General features: G+C 39.3%; 1 protein-coding gene across 1 annotated transcript; it reads right to left on the reverse strand.

The window, feature by feature from the left end:
* Nucleotides 1–522: 522 nt before the first annotated feature.
* On the reverse strand, nucleotides 523–20,040 carry LOC146714502 (Fc receptor-like protein 5). The gene is made up of 12 exons (XM_085450923.1): nucleotides 19,928–20,040; nucleotides 18,585–18,620; nucleotides 18,095–18,361; nucleotides 17,373–17,636; nucleotides 15,437–15,718; nucleotides 4,517–4,624; nucleotides 4,384–4,399; nucleotides 4,204–4,289; nucleotides 3,992–4,042; nucleotides 2,603–2,662; nucleotides 2,314–2,373; nucleotides 523–2,160 (listed from the first exon to the last, which is right to left on the reverse strand). The coding sequence occupies exons 1-12, from the start codon at nucleotides 19,962–19,964 to the stop codon at nucleotides 2,072–2,074; spliced, it is 1,356 nt and encodes a 451-aa protein (XP_085307049.1). The 5' UTR covers nucleotides 19,965–20,040; the 3' UTR covers nucleotides 523–2,071.
* Between the last annotated feature and the right edge of the window lie 599 nt (nucleotides 20,041–20,639).

The following is a 20,639-nucleotide window of genomic DNA, read 5'->3' on the forward strand; positions in this document are numbered from 1 at the left end:
CTGTCTAAACGCTTTGACAATCCTGCTCCTTGGTTTAAATCCAAGAATGAGACAATCTTTTTATATTTACAGGAAAATACCAGATAATGTATTTTTTCTGAAACTGAACAAATAAACAAACAAATAAATAAATACTGTATCACTGAGTGCGTCTAAAGAACAAGTACCTTGATCAACTTAAGGTATCAATAGTTGCAAGACTGTGGGACTTGGGGTTAGTATCTTACCCTCGGATATTTAGCATGCAGATTGGGGGAGGCAGAGATCAAACCACCAACCTTCCGATCAAAAATACAATTATTTGTTGGTTACCTCTGAAAATTGATATCAGAGGTATATAGGCTCATATTTTTAACAGAGTAAATCCTGTAGTCAGACTGTACATACAGTTATAATTTCTGTCCTTTTCTTTCCATGTACAGTTGTGGGGTTTATGAATATCCCCACCCTAAGATATGTATGATCTGATACCACTTTACTTCCTTTGCTGGTTTAGAACACAAGCATTTGAGTCAATTTAAATCAGTTTTGTTTATTTAACAACAATTCACAATAACAGTCACCTTAATATGCCTTGATTTTGTAAGTTAAACACCCTGCAATAAACAACAAGCACCTGGTAACAGCTGAGAGGAAGAACTAAGTCTGACACTGACAGAAAATAAAACTGCCTCTGCAGGCAGCTTACCTAAAATAAAAAGAACAAAAAGTTGATCTTTTCCTAAAACTGTTAAAAGAAGAAAAACAATTTTATAGAAATATGTCAAGTGATGCTTAATTCATCCAGGAGAAAATAAACATGTAAACATGTGTATGCTTATCATAGACATCAAATGATTTTAGACAAGACAGAAAACATCTGTAAATATGCACTGCTCAAAAAAAATTAAAAGAATTACTTTTAATTCAAGTAAAGCATCACACCACTTAGACATCTCTGCTCTGTGAAGTAGCAAAACATGCAGTTAACAAAAGGTGCATCCCAAATCAGGAATCATTTTACAACTAGAGGTCACTGGCATTTTTTCCTTTCTCATCTTTTCTATCTGTCTTTTTCACTAGTTTTACTTTTGGCTAGAGTGATCATCGTTACTGGTAGGATGAGATGAGACAATCCCTGGATGCTACAGAGGTTGTACAGGCAGTCTAGCTTCTCTAGGTTGCCAGTTCAATGCGTGCAATTGTCAGGTTTGCTAGCACAGTCTCAAGAGTTTGTCACCCATTGTCAGATCCTACGCTGGTGCCTGTGGGTCCTGGGTTTCTCCTGGTATGACAATGCCGAGCTTCATGTGGCGAGAGTATGCAGGCAGTTCCCGGAGGATTAAGGAATTGATACCACTGACTGGTTCCCACACTCGCCTGACCAAAATCCAACTGGGACATTATGCTCCTCTCCATCTAAAGCTGCCATGCTGCAGCTCAGACTGTCCAGGAGCTCAGATGCCCTTGTCCAGATCTGGGAGGAGATCCTCAGGACACCATCATCTCTTGTGGAGTATGCTCCAAAATTGTCAGGAAAGCATACAAGTCCATGGAAGACAAACTGACTACTCAGTATAATTTTGAGTCGGTGCAATGAAATTTCAACAAAATGGTCTGCATCATTTTTTTTTCACTTTGATGTGTATCAAAATTCAGCCCCCCGTAGGTTGATTATTTTGATTTCAAGATGTTGTTTATTTGTATTTATTTGTATTTATTTATTTATTATTTATTTTATTTATTTAGCAGTGAACATGTAACAACACTTGCAGTTCAGTGAATGTTCATGTGTGCGAAGCATCCTGGTCTCAAAGCCAGATTATCACTTGGGCTATTATGATGAAAGATTTTACTTATTTTTACTTTATCTTATAAAACAGTGCATAATCTCAATTTCTCTAAAGCTCTCTTAAATTCAAATGAAACTCAGTTTTGTCACTGATCCAGTTGGTTTTGCAGATCTTGTTATTAATCTGAAAGAAATGATGCAGCATAATTCAGTCATTAAAGGTGATTTGGAACTAAATTTACTCCCTAAAAACTTGAGTACTTGAGTTCATCGTTACAGCAACAAATCACAACATGTAAGCTATTTTATTTCTGCACAGTTACCCAGAGCTGTTTGTGATTTAACTTCAGAATAAACTGTGTCATCAGCTGCTGCAGGAGCTGGTTTCCCTGCAAAGAAATGATTTGTCAAATGTGATTTCAAGCACCTCTTTGTTCAAAGTGACAACTTGATTTATTTTTACAACTTTTTCTTCTTGTGTAAAAATAATTAAAACTCAAAGCAAGCATGAAATTAGGTACTTATTTGATTACTTTACTTACCTTTGTGTCTCTTCGGTTTCGCTTTATTGTAATTGACCTGTGCATACAACAGGCTGTCATCTAAAAGAAGATGGACAGATGATCAGGATAAAAAGCCTCAGTTCAACCCTCCTCCACCCCTGGTCATTAAAGTCAGTGACTCTACAATCCAGTGAGGGAAATTTATGTAATTATGTAACTGTTATCATCACTAACCTCTTAAAATGATGAAGTAATGGTGTAGTCAATGAGGATTGCTTGATGCATAAAAAACAAGAAAAAAGAAAAAAAATCTTATTACTTCACTCACCGTTGGCTTTCTTGGTTTTAGCTCTATCGTGGGAGACCTGTGCATACAACACACTGCCATCTGAAAGAGGATGGACAGATGATCAGGATGTGTTAATTTTTCATTACATTCATATCTCTGTCAGTCGACACCACACTGATCATCTAAACCTATTGAAGGTCTATTAAAGATGAGATGTTTCTGTTATGTTTAAAAACATTTCTATGAAAACCTGTTAGCCCTCAATTCAGTTTCACATCAGCTCAACCCTCCTTCATCCCTGCTCAGCACGACCCTTTCACTAAGCTCAAATCCAAACCTTAAGGATCACTCTTCACTTTTCCTCCATCTCTGTCAGAACCTAAATTCCAGTGAGGGAATGTAGCTCATACCATTTATGTCCTTTGAAAACAATAATCTGGTCTAATCAACAGCCTCCTCACATGTTTCTTCTATTCTCTTATTTCTGATAAGAACAGGGTTGAAATTAATTACATGCAATGCTTATAGGTGAAAATAATACACTCACACTAATATAATAATAATGTTTATTACATATCTACATACCTACATGCTAGATAGTACAGAGGTAAAAAAAAAAAAAGGAATTTTATTGAACTATACCAAAATCTACCAAACCGACATAACACAGAGTGAGATAAACATCAAGAACAACAATTTGTCTATTTAGGAAGTGTAAACCCATCTGAATCTGTTTTAGCTGCTTTGGTGCAAATCAAAGTGACAAGAGGTGCACTGGAGATGCAACAACAAGGCAACTGCCAAAAAATAAGTGTTTGTACAGGTGGTGGCCACAGGTCATCACTCTCTCCTTATCCCTCCTGACTTATTTTTCTCTAGTTTTCCTTTGTGCTACTGTCCACCTGAGTGGCACGTTGCTGGGCTGTGGTATTAGTTAAAGATGTTAGTCTCTCAGGTTATAAACAGGGAGTCTGTTTCTTATAGTTGACCAGAAACATGCACATGCTGCTTGGTTAAAGCCCTTATGGCCCTGATGCTCAGCTCTGCTTGTGTTACAGATCATCTCCTAGTATGTCACAGCACTTTCCTGAGAGTGCGCTAAATGTGTCGCCCTGAACGAGCTGGTCTACCTGAATGGACTGCAGGTGGTGTACCATCTCATGCTACCAGTAGTGACAGTAACACCAGCAAAAAGCAAAACTAGAAAACAATCAGTCAGGAGGAATGAGATGGATTCATAAAACAGATTCACAGTGGTTGTAGGACAGACTGGTCTTAAAGTTGAACTGACCCTGTGTTACACCGGAAGGACCAAGTGTCCAACTTCTTTTTCTTCTTATCTGTGTGCTGCATATTTCTAAAACTTCCATGTTTAAACATAAATAATCACATAGTCTTCATATGTCAATGCTACTGTATCTACTTTACCATTTTGTGTGTCATCGTGGTCTTTGATTGATTCATAAACACAAGCATCACCTACAAAAACAAGCCAATGATAGATTAAAAAATGAAATTCTTATGTATGAATCATCTTCTAAATCAGCAAACTAGAAACAGATAAATTGGACTTGGAGTTTAAAATCTGTCAGTAAATAAAAAAAGCAACAACAACAAAACTTGTCATGGATCAGGCTGACCTTGAAAAGTAGAATTATGTCGACTGTGTTGAGCTTCATCCTTGATCACGTGGTTCATTGCAGAGCTCTGATTTGTGCTCCGAGTTCTGGTGGAACAAAAAGAAAAAGTAGTAAACCTGTAGATTTAATAAGAAACACAGGATATACTTCTAGTACAGGAGAGGGGAGATTTTAACCAACCTGGTAAAGAATGAATCTGGAAGAAAAGAAAATTTCAGTGTTATATAGTAAATTATTCTGGTACATGGAGTGTTGAAGTTACATATGTGAATTTTATTATTTACTTTATATTCACTTCAGAAAATGGTCTCACCCTTTTTGAAGCGACACAACAGCAGCAGAAGAAGAATCAGTAAAATTCCACAAACAAGTCCAACAATCAAAGGAGTGAGAAATGAAGAGCTTTCAGGCTCAGGTGCTGCTGTAATAATACCAGGCTTTAATTAGACGTATTTATACAGATTCATCCACATAATTTAGGAACATTTTAAAACATAAAAATATAGTACTATTTACAATATCACTATTCCTAATAAAAAGTGAAAGATTGCACTTGTTTTACACCATCCTGCTCTCTGGTGATTATTTACCTGAATAGCGATACAAAAGAAACTTTGATCTGAATGTCACATCACCTGTTCAACACTCCTTTCTCATATCATTTTGATTAGTTTGTCATTTCTATGGAAAATCACATGAGAAAGAAAAAATTATCTTCTCAACCTTTAGTAGGGCTGGATTGGACAAGAAATTGGCCCTGGCACTTTTGGCCCAGGTGGCCCTGCGTGATATACGTATCATACATACTTATATATGTGACAGTTCACTATTAATAGTGGCTGATGGTCAAAGTAGGCATTCATTTAACTGGAATCCTTGAATCTCGCTTCCTAATTATATCACTCCATCTACTTTTTTATGGCTGGTGCTAGCAAGAACAGCCTCCTGAGTCTATGAGACCTGGTTACTGGATGTTTCTGGCTCCAGGCCTGGAGGGACATACAATACAATTACAATACAAGTTTTCTTATATAGCACATTTAAAAACCAGATGTATGCCAAAGTGCTTCATGGAAACCAATTAAGAGCAATAATAAATACAAGTAAATAAACTAATAAAATAAAATAAATACAAATAAAATATACTGACAGGTGGGAGATATAACTAACCAATGATATACCAGGCATAGTAGGCACGAGCCCAAAGGCTGAAGGTTAAATGATAAAAACATTAATAAAAGCAAAAAAAGCATAATTAGGAAGGGAGACACTCAAAGATTCAGGTAAAAATGAATGGCTACTTTGACCACAAGTCACTGCTGATAGCTAAAGTGTACGTTTAGTTAGCAATCATGGTAGGCTCCATGGACCAAAAATGCCAAGGTTGATTTTTTTTGTCCCAGTCCAGCCCAGCCTGGAGCCCAGAGTGACAGGATATCCTTCAGTAATGGTGCGTTCACACCGAACGCGATAGACGCGACCAGAGCTTCAGGTTTACATGTAAAGTCAATGGAGGAGCGCGATGAAGCACGACTGGGGGTCACGCGAAACTTCAGAAGCAGATTTGCGTCGCGAAAGTGCTTTTCTGCCTGATTCGCGGAGCCAAGTAGCATGACTGACACGTTTGAAGCACAAAGTAAAATCCACGCTGCAATTTGTGTGGTGCATTTTGTGCATTCACGCTTATCTCATCTACCGCTCGAGTTGGAAAAATCTGAACTCCAGCGTCAAGTCGCACCGCGACAACCAATCAGGGGCCTGGTGATGTGATGCTCTGACCTAGTTCAAAGGGGCAGGTCCAGCCAAAGCCATTCATTCTAGCAATCAGTAGTTTTCTGATGAGGCAGCAGGCTTTCCACGGCAGAAACAATGTTCTTATTTTTCTCCTCCTTCTCCCTGAGGCTCTTCCACTTTAAGCTGGGTCCTTTTTATTCCCACCTCTCTGTAAATAGTTATATTTATGTTTAATGTTTTTCTGTTTGAGCATCTTAATATTATTTCAAATAAATTTTTCTAATGAGTAAAGTGTAAGTCTGATTATGAGTCTGACTGTCAGGATAAATGACCTGCTATTATCCAATGACACATCAGCTTTCCGGTATCTTTTGCTCATTTCTCCTCCTCTTCTTTTCTCTTTTTTCTAAACTGAGGACCTGGGCCCTATTTCAGGAAGCCGGTTTAGTGCAAACTCTGAGTAAGTATACCCTGAGTTAACGAAAACTCTGGGTTTTCGGTTTCACAAAGCGAGTTTAGATTAATTCTGAGTGAGTTACTATGACGACACACTCCGTGAAGCTAACCTGCCCCCTAGCAGGTTTACTTCAATTAACCCTGACTTTCTCCGCCTCTTTGTCGGAAACCTGACTGTAGGAAGTGTCAGACATGGCGTGCTCCTTCCTTGAAGAGCCAGTAGATGTTGAAGCCCAAATCCTCCGCAGAGCTCTCCGCCGGGAGAGAGTGATTAGAGCGCGTTTGGACATTTTATCATTTCCTGATGATTTCCTGTGTGAACGTTACCGTTTTTCAGCACAATCTATAATTTATTTGAATAACATCCTCAGGCCTAATATTGCTCATGTGACACATCGCGGACATCCTCTCAGTTCTGTACATATTATTTGTATTGCACTTCGGTTTTTTGCAAACGGGAGCTTTCTGTATAATATTGGTGACGCTGAGCACGTTTCTAAGGCTACCGTCTGTCGGGCAGTCAGGAATGTTACAGTTGCACTGAAACGTCTCCTGTACTCGTTTGTGGTGTTCCCCGATCATAGACCCACAAGATTTATCAAAGAGGGATTCCACAAAATTGCAGGTATCAGGATGAACGAAACTTAATTCATGATGTGGTGATACTTGAACTACTACTTAAATGTTACATTTATTCTCACGGTTCCCAGGCGTGATTGGCTGTACAGATGGCACTCACATTCCAATCATTGCTCCTTCAGTAAATGAAGGAGACTATGTGAACAGGAAGTCTTTCCACAGCATTAATGTACAGGTACATAGTTCCCTGTAGCATTTCAAACTAACACATTATTTCATTATAGTAATGGATGCTAATTTGTGTTCTCTGCACTGTGAAGATCATCTGTGATGCTGCCAACATTATCACAAATGTGGAAGCCAACTGCTCAGCCTCTGTGAGTGGTGGTGGTGGAGGACCCCCACCTGTTTTTCGGGCCTCCGCTTTTTTTCTGTTGGCTATAACGGGTCACATTTGAGCATACAGAGTAAGCAAATATGTACTTGTAATGTGCTCAGATAATTTCAATAAGTGCTTACAGAAAGAAAATTAATGTAGCCTCTAACTGCAATTGATTTACATCGGACAAACAGACCAAGCACTATGGCTCATAATACAATTACACCTTACCTGTTTGGACTATATTTTTATATTTCATTTTTACTTGCTGCCAGGAACGTTTGGGGCCTGTTGGGTTGCACCTGCGCTCAAATCACATCACAAAATAAAATGTATAAAATAAAAAATAAAATAAAATAAAATAACGTGTCAAATGGGTGGAAATCCCTCGATCAATGTTTAAATTAACACTCATGCATTGACTCTGTCGGCTATGTTTTGCCATGCATGCTCCCTTTCTTTTGCAGCTGAGGCTGTGTTACTTTTTTTCCGCATAATTTGCATGTTATCGGCATATGCTGCCATCATCAGAATTTCGGCCTCAAGCGCTGTAAAATACATTGACCGCGCCTTCTTTCCCTCCGTCTCCATGGTGACTCGCTTAATCTGTGCTCCACTAATCAGGGCTTTATGTATCCTCGTGCGCGCGCTTAACTTGGGGTTAAAGCAACTCCGCGTTGACTGAACTAATTGTTATCAGCCTTTCTGAAACCGAATATTCCAAGTTGGACAGTTCGGGGTTACTCAACCCTGAGTATCGTTTTTCACTCTGAGTTTTCTAAACCGGCTTCCTGAAATAGGGCCCTGGTGACTGATTTCACACAACCCAGGATTCAAATCATGAATACATAATGGGCTTGGATTTACAACATTATGAATGAAATGTGCTCTATTTGGAAGCAGCCGGCCCCTCCTCTGTCAACAGGTTGTGTGAGACTTTAAATCCTCAAACTGTAAATTATAAATTTTACATTGTTATTGATCCCTTTACCCCGAGTCCTAAAGTGTGTATATATTTTTTAACTCTTCTTATATTTATTGTTTGTTTGCTTGCCTCGTCGTCTCGTCTCTCTATATACTGGACTGTATGTAGTGGAGATGACAATAAAGTTTACTTTGACTTCAGCAGGCACACCGAGGGCTCTCGCACTCGCCTTTCGTGTATAGAAAAAACATTGGTGCAAATTATAAGTCTCTATCATTTTGTTGGTTTGTTTTTATTTTGTTTTATTTTGCGAGTTGGTTATTAGATGCTGCTCCAGCCAGTCAGAGAATCCCCCGCCGCCTCGCCCTCTCCTCCCTGTGCCGCTAAGCAGCAGGCGCACCTCGCAAACGGAGGACGCCTCGCAGCAAATGGGCGATAGAAAACCAATCGGTGCCTGTACCATTCCCAATAGAGATTGAAAATATGACGTCATTTTGGGGTAAAACCGCAAAGGATTATAGGTACAAGTGGCAAGCGGTACTAGCGCACACAGGCTTTTACTAGTGGTGTGCGATACTGCATATTTTGGTATCGATCCGATACCAAGTAAATTCGGGCCAGTATCGCCGATACCAATACCGATACGATACCTTTCAATAAATAAGGTGGATGCCTCATTGAATTGCTAAATCGCAATTAATTTTCATGACCTTAAGTGTTTTTTGTGATGTTTCCTTTGGTATCATTAATTAGTTAAAACCCAGGACATAATTAGGAGAAATAATTTATTTATAATTAAATAAAAAAATGTTTTATTATTGTGGCGGGCCGTGGTCTGCGATGCTGCTGCAGGTGAGATGGACTCACCTTCACTGCATCTACAATGATGTCTCGCCGGCTTAAAACCTGTGCGCTGCTTGTGCTGTTGTTGTTTTTGGTGTTGATGTGTACAGCTGGCAGCAGGAAGGCTGCAGCCGTTGATTGTAGGCTACTGTTACAGCAACCGGGTGATCACTGTAAGGGTGGACAGCGCGCGGCTCAGGGTGAGCCGGAGGCTGGCACGCCAGCGGGACCTGCCAAGCTGGAGACGGAGGTCGAGGTGCGCGGGGGTCCTGCATGGTCATGCGTGCCGAAACGCAGGACCATGCAGCCTGCAGGTTTGGTGGTGGTGATGTGTACGGCTGCCAGCGGGAGAGCTGCAGCAGTTGAATGTACTGTTACAGCAACCGTGTGATTATTGTAAGAATAAATGATGCTGCAAAGCATGAAAATGCCATTGGGTCTGCCGTGGTGGCACTCTTTTTTTTTTATCTTAAGTGCACGCAAACCAGTAAACAAATTAAAAAAAATACTGTTGATAAACTATAATACAAAAAAATCACCATTAAAATTCTCAACAACAAAAACAAAAAATATATATAATTAATATGTAAATAACTTAACAACCCCCAAAGTGTCTAAGTCACGTGACGTGTCAGTGCAACACCGAAACATAAAAGTGGGGGAGAGGGAGCAAAGTGCTCTCCGCTGACACAGGAGCGGTGAGTCCAGCGATCTGGTTGTTTCGTTTTTGCCGAAAGCACAGCATGGCAAACAAGCAGAACTCAAAGTAAAGAATCAATCTCACCAGGCTAGTATCAATCCCATACCGATGCCGACTTGGGATCAATACTATCGATATTTGGATCGATCCGCCCACCACTAGCTTTTACATGAAAACAGTCGAACAGCGATAAAAAGAAACTCAAAGAATGGCAAGAAGCTGTTGTATTATTAACTGCTATAGCCGGTGTTTTGCCAAAAAGTAATTGCCTGCCAAAAACTGATTCCTCGTATTTAAACTGCTATAAGTAACTTGTTGGGCTATAATATGTGAAACATATGTCAAATGCATCCCTCATGGATGACATAAAGTCATCTTGAGCCACAAACAACATCCGTGTAACAAGGTAGAAGCCACAATCAGTTTTTGGCAGTGACTTTTATATAACCTTTATTTATGCAGTTAAAAAAATCTCATTAACATTAAAAATGTCTTTTGTAAGAGTAAGTTGGCCAAGAGGACAGCAGAAATGGCAGCAAATATTACAATAGTTCTGTAAAAATATTTTAAGTGGGGATAAAGGACCGGATTGGTTATAATGTAAGTACAATAGCAGAGAGTTGTAAAGATACTTTAAAAACAGATATTTTTTAAATTCTCTATATAACCCCTTTGTAAAACCTGTTCACCGAAGTCTATTTACGAACATACGTAAAGATATTACACATAAAAAATACACAGACACAATCACTTTTTGGCACAACACTGGTCGCATGACAGCCACGGGAAGCCGACGGGTAAAGTGATCGGTTTTTATCGGATTATGTCGTGGTAGAGAAATTGTTCGAGTCACGTTTCCGAAGTAACAAAGAGCCAACAGATGGCCTGGATTGCAGACCAAATATAATTTTCCAAAACACTCCAGCTCACATGTTAGTCTGCTCCAAGCATTTCAACAATGGTAAGTCTTTTGTTGTAGTTATTAAGTAATTTATCATAACATAATTGTTGACCTACAAATAAGACTTATTTGTAGGAATCGATCAACTTGATAACTAAACCACCACGGCAGACCCGATGGCATTTTCATGCTTTGCAGCATCATTTATTCTTGCAATAAGACTTATTTGTAGGTTACAAATAAGTCTTATATTGATTTGAATTGAATTCGTTGCACTATGCTGCTTTGTTCAATGCGGCTTTGCGGGCTAATGTTTTTTGTGTTTTGTAGTGGTGGGCGGCTCGATCCAAATATCGATTGTATCGATAACAAGTCGGCATCGGTATCGGATCGATACTAGCCTGGTGAGATCGATTCTTTACTTTAAGTTCTGCTGTTGTTTGCGATGCTGTGCTTTCGGCAAAGACAAAACAGCAAGGTCGCCAGACTCGCTGCTCCTGTGTCAGCGCAGAGCAGGCACACTTTGCTCCCTCTCCCCCTTTTTAACTTATTTACTTATTTGTGTGCACTTTTTATTTAAGATTTTTCTTTTAAAAAACCCCAACAAAAACAACTTGATAACTAAACCACCACGGCAGACCCGATGGCATTTTCATGCTTTGCAGCATCATTTATTCTTGCAATAATTACATCGTTGCTGCACAGCAAAATCTCCAGTGTTAATTTAACACTGGAGATTTTGCTGTGTGTAACAGTACATTCAACAGCTGCCACTCTCCCGCTGCCAGTCATGCACATCACCACCAAAAAACAAAACAAAAGCAGAGCACAGGTTTTAAGCCGGCGAGGCGTGATTGTAGATGCTGTGCAGGTGAGTCCATCTCACCTTCAGCAGCATCACAGAACCCAACCTGCCACATACCCCCTTCACCCGACTGAGGCGAGCAGGCGGGGGAATTGGCGCCCCAGCCCCCTGCCCAGCCACGGGGAAGTGTCCACTCTGGCGGTCGCCTGCACATCCACCAGCACCGGTGACGAGGTGGTTCTGGGGGCCACCCGCGCCTCCAGCGGCAGCCCCGGAGCTGGACCAGTGACCAGAGATGGGCAGTTACTGTAATCTGATTACTTTTTTCAAGTAACGCGTAAAGTAAGGGATTACTATTGCAAAAAAGGTAATTAGATTACCGTTACTTTCCCGTAGGAACGCTGCATTACTGCGTTACTAAAACCGTGATTTTTGCGAGAATGTCTCATGACAGTGACGTAAGCGAGTGCGCCGTTAGTGACAACAGCTGTCTGCAGATCAACAATGGATCACATATCGATTGTGGGAGAGAGTATGAGCGTGCAGCGTTTAAAGCGTGGAAGTACTGACCTTACTTTGAGTTTGATTCCATAAAAAGTGACAAAAACATTAGTGTCCATCGTGCGTGGGAAGAAAACTTCTTTTTACAGTGGAAAAAACCCCTAAACTTCCAAGGAAGCACCAAGAGCGCAACGATGTAATGGGAAACTCACAGAGAAACTGCCGTATCCTTCAACTGACCGTGGCACACCTGCACCAGGGTAAACCTCCGCCTACTGTAGTCCTGCTTTACAGGTGAAAATAGAGCAACAGGACCGCTAGTCTTTGACTTTATTTATTTTCTGCTGTGTTTTACTTGCATCTATTTGAAAGAGTGAGTGTAAACACAAAAAATATTTTATTTTATGTGCTGGAATGTGTAGAAAATAGGTTTCAATGTTAAACTAATTTATTCAAGTTAGAGAATGTTGCATATAATTAAATTTTTGCTTGATGCATAAAGTTAAAAGATTAAAACTGATAAAACAAGTTAAAAAAAAAGAGACTTCCATTTGATTACATTTTGTATGATGGATTATGCAGAAAAAGTAGAATTGGGCTGAAAGATCTATCGCTTTATCACCTCTTCAGGTTGTAAATCGTGTTTTTAAAAAGTAACTAAGTAATTAATTACTTTTGAAAATAAGTAATCAGTAAAGTAACGGGATTACTTTTTTGGGGAAGTAATCAGTAATTAGTTACTGATTACTTTTTTCAAGTAACTTGACCAACACTGCCAGTGACTTAGCTCAACAAACAGCTGCGGCGCAGCAGGCGTTGAAGTGAGCGGGGGCTCACAGGCAGCTGGGCAGGCGGCCGGCATGCAGGACAACGCTGCGTGCTGGCCTCTGTTGGAGGAGAGCATGCCACCCTCGGGCGTGGAAGTACCCCCGCGCACCTCGGTCTGCAGCTTGGCAGGTCCCGCTGGCGCACCAACCTCTGGTTCACCCTGAGCCAGTCCTTCCCCAGGGTTTTCCACCCTTACAAAAATGCAATGGTTGCTGTAACAGTACATTCAACGGCTGCAGCGCTCCCGCTGCCGGCCGTACACATCACCAACAACAACAACACAAGCAGAGCACAGATTTTAAGCTGGCGAGGCGTGACTTTAGATGCAGTGCAGGTGAGTCCATCTCACTTGCAGTGGCATCGCAGACCAGCTACATTAAAAAAGCATTTTCTATTTAATTATAAACTTTGTCCTAATTATGTCCTGGGTTTCAGCTATTTAATAATAAAGACACAAAAACACTTAAGGTCATGAAAATTAATTAAGATTAAGCAATTCAATGACACATCCACCTTATTTATTAAAAAGTATTGGTATTGGTATTAATATTTACCAATACCAATACGATACTGGCCCGTATTTAATGGGTATCGGATCGATACCAAAATATGCAGTATCGCATACCACTAGTGTTTTGTAGGAAAACCAGCCTACAAAATGCTGGAATGCGATCCAGACTGGGCACCCTCTATCAACCGGGGTCATACCGAGTTTAAAGCTGCTACCACAGCGAGATTTGATCGGTTAAGAGAGAGAGCGATATCAAAACAGCCACGAAACATCCTGCATATATGTGCCCAAGTGTTGTATTGAAGCAATCAAGTGATGAATAACTGTTTTCCAGTATGTTGTTTTGATATTGTTTTTTTTTTTGCATTGTTGATTTGTTTTTCACCGAAGCAGCTAATAAAGCATAATGGATTTTTACAATTTTGCCTCTTTCCTGTAAGACTGTATAATAGAATGAAACAATAATGCCAGTTATAAATAAAGACAATAAAATGAATGAATTACAAAACACATATTTTATTTCTATTAGATCTGAAAATGTTGTGTAATACTACAACCTGAAACGACACATAGATTGTGTTGGCCTGTACAGGAGATAAAGGAAAAAAAATTAACAACAGCTGTGAAATGGAATAGTCCAAATCACCAAAGTAAACTGGACCTGGGCTGGGATCTTAAGTTACCAAACATTTTGTGAGTGTATGCACTCACACTTTGGACCATATAATAATAAATATGTGTGTGATGAAACTTGGGCAGCACACTAACGTCCTTACTCCACTCTGTATGCTCGTATGGGTCTAACCCTTTCACTCCTTTGATTTTTTCCTCGTACTTTTTTTTTGCCTTTTCGTCAAGTCTGTCTTTGTACGGACCTCATTTTGTACATAACTGTTTTTGGGGCAAATAAAATGCAAGTAGGGATTAAAACCATAGAATTAATAATTACCGGTGCTGGAAATGCTAGCGCTTGATGCAGTGTTTTGATTTTGTTGCCACTCGTACCCACAAGGCAATGCGCGAAAGTCACGTGGTCTGTCAATCTCTATATGCGCTAACATGACATCAGGGCAGCATGAGTACGAGCAAATTTATTTATTTTTTGCCGATGCCCGTGATGCCGGCCCCCACCACGATGCCGCCCCGGGCAACCGCCCGTATTGCTCGTATCAAAAACCGCTACTGTGTCTGACACTACTTCCTCCCACATTTCCGCTTCACGTGCGACCAGTTCGCTTTGGACGCGCTTCGAGGTGCGAATGTGCACGAGATCAGCTAGGGGTGTCTGGCGCTTTTTGGTCACGTCTATCGCATTCGGTGTGAACGCACTGTAACAGAAAGGACCAGGATAGGTTCCAGCTAGTGCAGTGCAATATACAATTACTTTTACTGCATGGCAACTGAGCCATGAAGTCTAAGACTAGTAAAACCTACCTTTTGTCTATGTAATTCATATTGTTTCCTGTTGCTATAGTAACTAGAGCAAAGATTTTCTTTAAACCGACACAATATTTTGATTCACTCTTGGTAATTCAAATACAGTTAATGTCAGTTCTGCAGAGAAAAAAACAAACAAACTATACTGCTACTTTATCATGTTGTATTTACACAGTAAACATGGCACTGTGCTGGTGTAAAACTTTGAAAATGTTTAAATTCAGAAGAGCTCTTGCATTTTTCTGCACCCAGTGTAAATTTTTAACAATAATAACTATACATATGGATATGTATAGTAATGTATAGATATGGAGCCAGACAATATGTAGAATCATATTGGCATCTAAATATTGTCTAGAGAACAAAATTAATACTGTCAAAATGAAGTAATTACTCCAGTCTGCAGAAAACTGCTGTGCACTTTTCAGTTTTTCTTTACACCTCTATCATGCAGTGAAATTTTTAGCTTCCTCAATACACTTTTCCTTCAATGTTTTGTAGTTTTTTATTTATACTTCCCACTCTGTGTATTTTTCATATACTTCTTACTGCCTCTGCTCTGTATATCTGAAGCCAGATATGTTGTAGATTTATAAAAGTCATGTTTGTTTATTCATGTTCAGAAAAAACTCACCTGTTTTCCCAATGCTGACTGACTGGCTGTCCTCTGTGTAGTAAACTGGGTTTCCTCTTCCTCCTCTGCACCTGTAGAGTCCTTCCTGTGAGACACTGATTTGTCCATTTGAGTGGAAAACTGCATCTTGTGTGGTCAGGGCTTCAGAGGATTTCTCATCTCTGTACCAGTAGTATTTCCATCCAGATGATGATGATGGGCTCACAGAGCAGGTCAGGGTCACACTGCCCCCTACTGGGATGTCTCTCATATCAGACATTATTTGGGCCTTTGGTTGATCTGCTGTTGAGTTTAGACAAAGACAGAAAGAAAATATATATTAAACCCAACACAAAGGTCAATATCACACTGCCCTGATGTTGTATGCCTTCATTTTACATCTTGTATACTACCTCTTAAATTTCCAGTTTCCAACAACACATAGGAAAGAATGAGGCCAAATTGAAATGGTATGAGAGCAATTATTTTAATTTTTTTTAAATCAGAATGATAAAAGAGGTGTTAATAAGCATGTTGTTCACTTCAACTCTTTTTGCACATGCATACACATGCATACAGGTGCTTACACACACACACACACACACACACACACACACACACACACACACACACACACACACACACAATGCCTTGTCTTAGAACCATTGGGGAGTTTTACGGTAGGAGGTGTTGTGTTGTATTGTGTAAACTGTAACTGTCATGGGAATAAATAGCTGCGAGGAGAGCTGCTCTTTGAAGGATTTGGGCTAGAGACAGGTGAGGAGCATTGCTCCACTGCCTGGTTCTGACCAAAGCTCTCCCTCGTTAGCGAGTTAAAGACTGGTTGAAGATGTTCATGAAGAACGGTCTTGTTTTCCGTTCTTCATGAGGAATAAGTCTCTAAACTAGTGGGGCCTGTGGAAACACAGACTCAACAGTTTGAATTTCAGATGTGGTGCTTAAAAGTGCTTGGAAGTGTAACTGTATTTCTTTCACCACAAATAACTATCTGATTGAATAGTTTTCTTATCAGATAGAAAAATAAAATGAGTTGCAAAATGTGCTGCCTTGCACCTCTGTCTGTTTCAACATGTGACCCCGCCCCTCCCCCTAACAGTCAGGAATGAGTGCGCTAACATACCTGTAGGTTGCTGTTTTAATGAGTATTTGATGGAAAACAACAATGGCGTAGTTTGCGCTCTCCAGTCGCATGATAGGTGAGTCCTAGTAAATCATTTTCCAGTAAGTGTACCTTACACATGCTATTTTTAAAAATTATGATTATTATTTTGCTAGCTATCACACTGAAGAAGTGATTGAAATGCACTGAGTGTGATACAATACGGCAGCGCTATTATACAGTTAGTTACGGCATGGAGATTTATGGAATATCCTGTGAACTTTGCTAACATTACTTAGCAGTAGCAGTAATATGAGTTACTTTACTCAAGTCAAAGCTTTAAACATTAGCCCATTACATAACTAGCCAACTTAAGGCTTTTTGATTAACCCTCTGTGGTTGACGGGCCCAGAGTCTCCATTTCAACTTGGGTCGAACGTGCGGACTTCAAACTATATACCAGTTTTTAAATTGTGTTGATAGGCCACGTAAAACCAGAGTTATGATAAAAACTACATGCAATGTTTTTTTTCTGAATAAAACAGTGGTGATGCCGGCCACTGCTGGACTCAGAAACTCTGAATGTCACATCATTATTGTGTGTCCACTGTGTGGGTGTGCTGGGTCCTCTCCATTCATACTCCCACTCAGTGGTTTCACCTCCTTCCTGCACCTCACATGTCAGAGTGATCGTCTCACCTCTGAATATCTGAGGCCAGTTGGGTTGTTGTTTTACAACAACTTTATTGGAAACTGTTTACACATATTAACAGTTGAGATACAAACAGAAACATGAAATCAAAAAAATACATTTTTAAAAAGAAATACTGAACTCACAGGTTTTCTCAATGGTGACATCATCACTTCTATCAGTGTAGTAAACTGGGTTTCCTCTTGTTCCTCTGCAGCTGTAGATTCCTCCTTCAGATACTCTGATATCTCTGTTTTGTTGATCTCTGATTTGAACTTCAGAGGTTGTTTGGGTTCGTCTGAACCACTCATATTTCCATCCATCAGAGCTCTGCACAGAGCAGGTCAGTGTCACACTGCCCCCTACTGGTATGATTGTTGTTCCTGCTGTCAGTGTGGCCCTGGGTTTATCTAATGTTATGAAAGAGGAAGAAAAATAAATATGTGTTTTTCATTATAACAACATAAGAACATTAAAAAAAAAATACAGTTTATATTTACATTAATATTTGCTGATCTCTAAATAACCGTAGTCTAAATGTTTGTCCATTCTATGGCCCTGAATGTAAACTAATGCTGGTTAGTTGGTTTAGATAACAGAAACATCATCACTTTAAACTTCATGAAGCTTTTCATGTTTCTTCTTTTCCTTTAGAAATGTAATTAAATTTAATTTCATCCACGATTGACTCTGTTGTTAAAACTCAATTTGTTAATTTTGTTAATGACAACTTGTGAGTATTGACGCACTGACTTTACACTGGTCCTGGTTAAAGTTCAAGTTTCAATGACAAATTTAATTAAATGTTGTTCAGTTGAGTATTTGAACAGGGATCATACATTTATGCTGTCGGTCACTGAAGACTTACCTAATACAGTTATAGAGACAGTATTACTGATCTTTTTATCATGTGAGCTCTTCCTGTCACCAATGCACTGATATTCACCACTGTAACCTGTAGATGTAATTTCTAATTTGGAGTCTTTGTTTGTCCTGTAGGAGAAAACTTCTCGACCATCCCCGTTGATTTTGTAAAACCAGTCAGTGTCTTTTCCTTCTTTCATGTCACATTTGAAGGTAACAAACTCTCCAATGAAAAAACTGGACGATTTGGGTTCAATAGTTAGCACAGCATCTAGAATCCAACACAACCACACAGTTAACAATCTGAAACACTTCATGTACTATTGAAGGCACAACCTTAGTTTATATTCACAAAATTATAAAGATAGTGATAGATATATAAATAAATAAATAAAAAGAAAAATGTAAAGTGCTTAAGACTGAAACAGTAGTATGTAAACAGAAGTAAGATAAATGAAAAACAAACACAAAAAAAGTGAAAAGTGTTTTGTCACCTTGAGCGTGTCCAGTGCAGAGAAGCGTACAGAGCACTAAAACAAAGACAGAAACTTCAGACATTATCAAAGTAGCGACACTCAAATATGTCTCTGTAGGTTGTCAATCATCATAAAACAGGAAACAGAGTGGAAAGCAGACATGACAAGTTTGACAACATGAACCAGAAGACAGGAAACATGACAGACTAACACAGAAGACCTAAGTGAAACATAACTAAACTAAACTAAACGCAACCAAAGGCAACCAGGTACCTACCCCTGGTTTATTATTACTAGTCTTATTGTTTGTGGATCTGTAGTTCTAGCTTTAGTTGTTGTTTGTTTTGTGATTTCTAGTTCTTGGGTTTTGTTCCTGTGCCCCTCATGTTTAGTTCTGTCATTCATAGATAGATAGATAGATAGATAGATAGATAGATAGATAGATAGATAGATAGATAGACATGTATTTATCTATGTCTACAGAATGTGTGTGCTCTTCATGTTTATTTTCATGTTCCCCAGTCAGTCGTGTCTCATGTCGCAGTTTGTCACTCCTGTGCCTGTGCTTCGTGTTCTCTCTGATCAGTGTCAACATCGTGCCTCTGTGCCTGTCGTATGTTTCCTGTTTTATTTTGATATCCCCTTTCCTGTGTGCAGTGTGTCTGGTATTGCTTCCCTTGTGTTGTTAGGTCTGATTTGTCCCGCCTGTGTTGCTCCAAAAAAGTCACCAAAGGCAGATTCCAGTGTAAACGCTGTCTCCACATGGACAACTGGACTGATGCACCTCCTGCTGTCAGACCTGCAGGGTTTAGGCCTGTGGTGTTCTCCTCTGTCTCATACTGAACATAAACTATTTTTTTTGAAGTGGCACAAGTAATTTGTGTGCCTTCTTATTTGATGCAGCACACCTGATTGTTCTGTAAATAGATTTAAATGGTTATATAAAAAACGCCTGAGGCCTTGGCTGCATTTTTAGGTAAATGGTATTAAAGAACTTTGTTTGCAAAACTTGTGCATAATTTTTTTAGAAATGTAGAATTTCTATTTGCATTTCAAGTTATGAAAATGATTCGTTAAACATGTTTGTGGGTTTTACAGTAAAAAATATAACTTTTTTCTACTCGGATTTTGAATTGCCACACAGCAAACCATGACAATAAATCTTAGATAAACTAAACCAGCTCCACACACCGACTCAGATTAGAGTGAACCATCAAACAACATGTTTATAACAAAACATGAGTCTTCTGATCACATGACCTGAAATAGTACAAATAACTCATACTCTGTTCTTCTTACTAAAACATGTTTATGGATCAGTATTAATCAAACAATAGATGTAATAGATGTGATGTACTCACAGAATAGGCCCAGCTCACAGAGCAAAGTGGCTCCCATCCTCACATCCAGCAGTGACACGTCTGAAAACTTCTACAACTTTCTGTAAAGAGAGAGAGTGAAGCAGCAGCACAGCAGATACCAAAGAGCTGAGAAGGAAACAAAGACTTTTTTAACTTCTTCTCTCAGCTTCCTTCCTTTTACACAGAAATAGCAACTTAACAAGATCTGACCACTGTATGGTGTGACATCTTTATACTCTCCTGCTGCTGCAGAAACATCAGGTACTTTCTTTATGAAAAGAACTGTAATATAAAAACTAAACCGAAAAAAATAGACAAACAGTAAGTTTTATTATACAAATATCAGCGTGACTGAGCAGGTAAAAAGGCAAAATAAGATCACAATTTCAGGATAACTTTTAAATGTGAAGTGTTTAGGTTATGTTACGTACAGAACTTTATAAACAACCAAGAAAACAAATTCATACAATATTAAGGTTTTCTTAACTGACAAAGCTGAGCTTGACTCATTTAAAGTATTTCATTACACTAATGCAAAACAGAAATAGTGTCCTTAAGCAGAAGTGGGCATGAAGCAAGAGGAAGTCCTGCCCTCTCTCTCAGATTACTCGTGCTGCTGTTTTCATGGTGATGTAAGCTGTGTCAGTGACAACACAGTGGGCTGGTTCCTGGAGAATGTGAGTAATGTTTTTAAAATCAAAACTGAAATGTA

The sequence above is a fragment of the Copadichromis virginalis genome, linkage group LG3, assembly GCF_057382275.1.
Source record: "Copadichromis virginalis isolate Kocher_CV1m ecotype Utaka linkage group LG3, C_Virginalis_male_GT1.1, whole genome shotgun sequence".
Lineage (NCBI taxonomy): Eukaryota > Metazoa > Chordata > Actinopteri > Cichliformes > Cichlidae > Copadichromis > Copadichromis virginalis.

What these genes read in the sequence shown, in the direction of transcription:
- LOC146714502 (XM_085450923.1), bottom strand. Translation starts at nt 19,964, where the DNA reads ATGGGAGCCACTTTGCTCTGTGAGCTGGGCCTATTCT. An exon ending in AGTCAGCATTGGGAAAACAG is followed by an intron (nt 4,625 to 15,436) that starts GTGAGTTTTTTC and finishes GTATTATTACAG; the next exon opens with CAGCACCTGAGCCTGAAAGC. An exon ending in ACATAATTCTACTTTTCAAG is followed by an intron (nt 4,043 to 4,203) that starts GTCAGCCTGATC and finishes TTGTTTTTGTAG; the next exon opens with GTGATGCTTGTGTTTATGAA.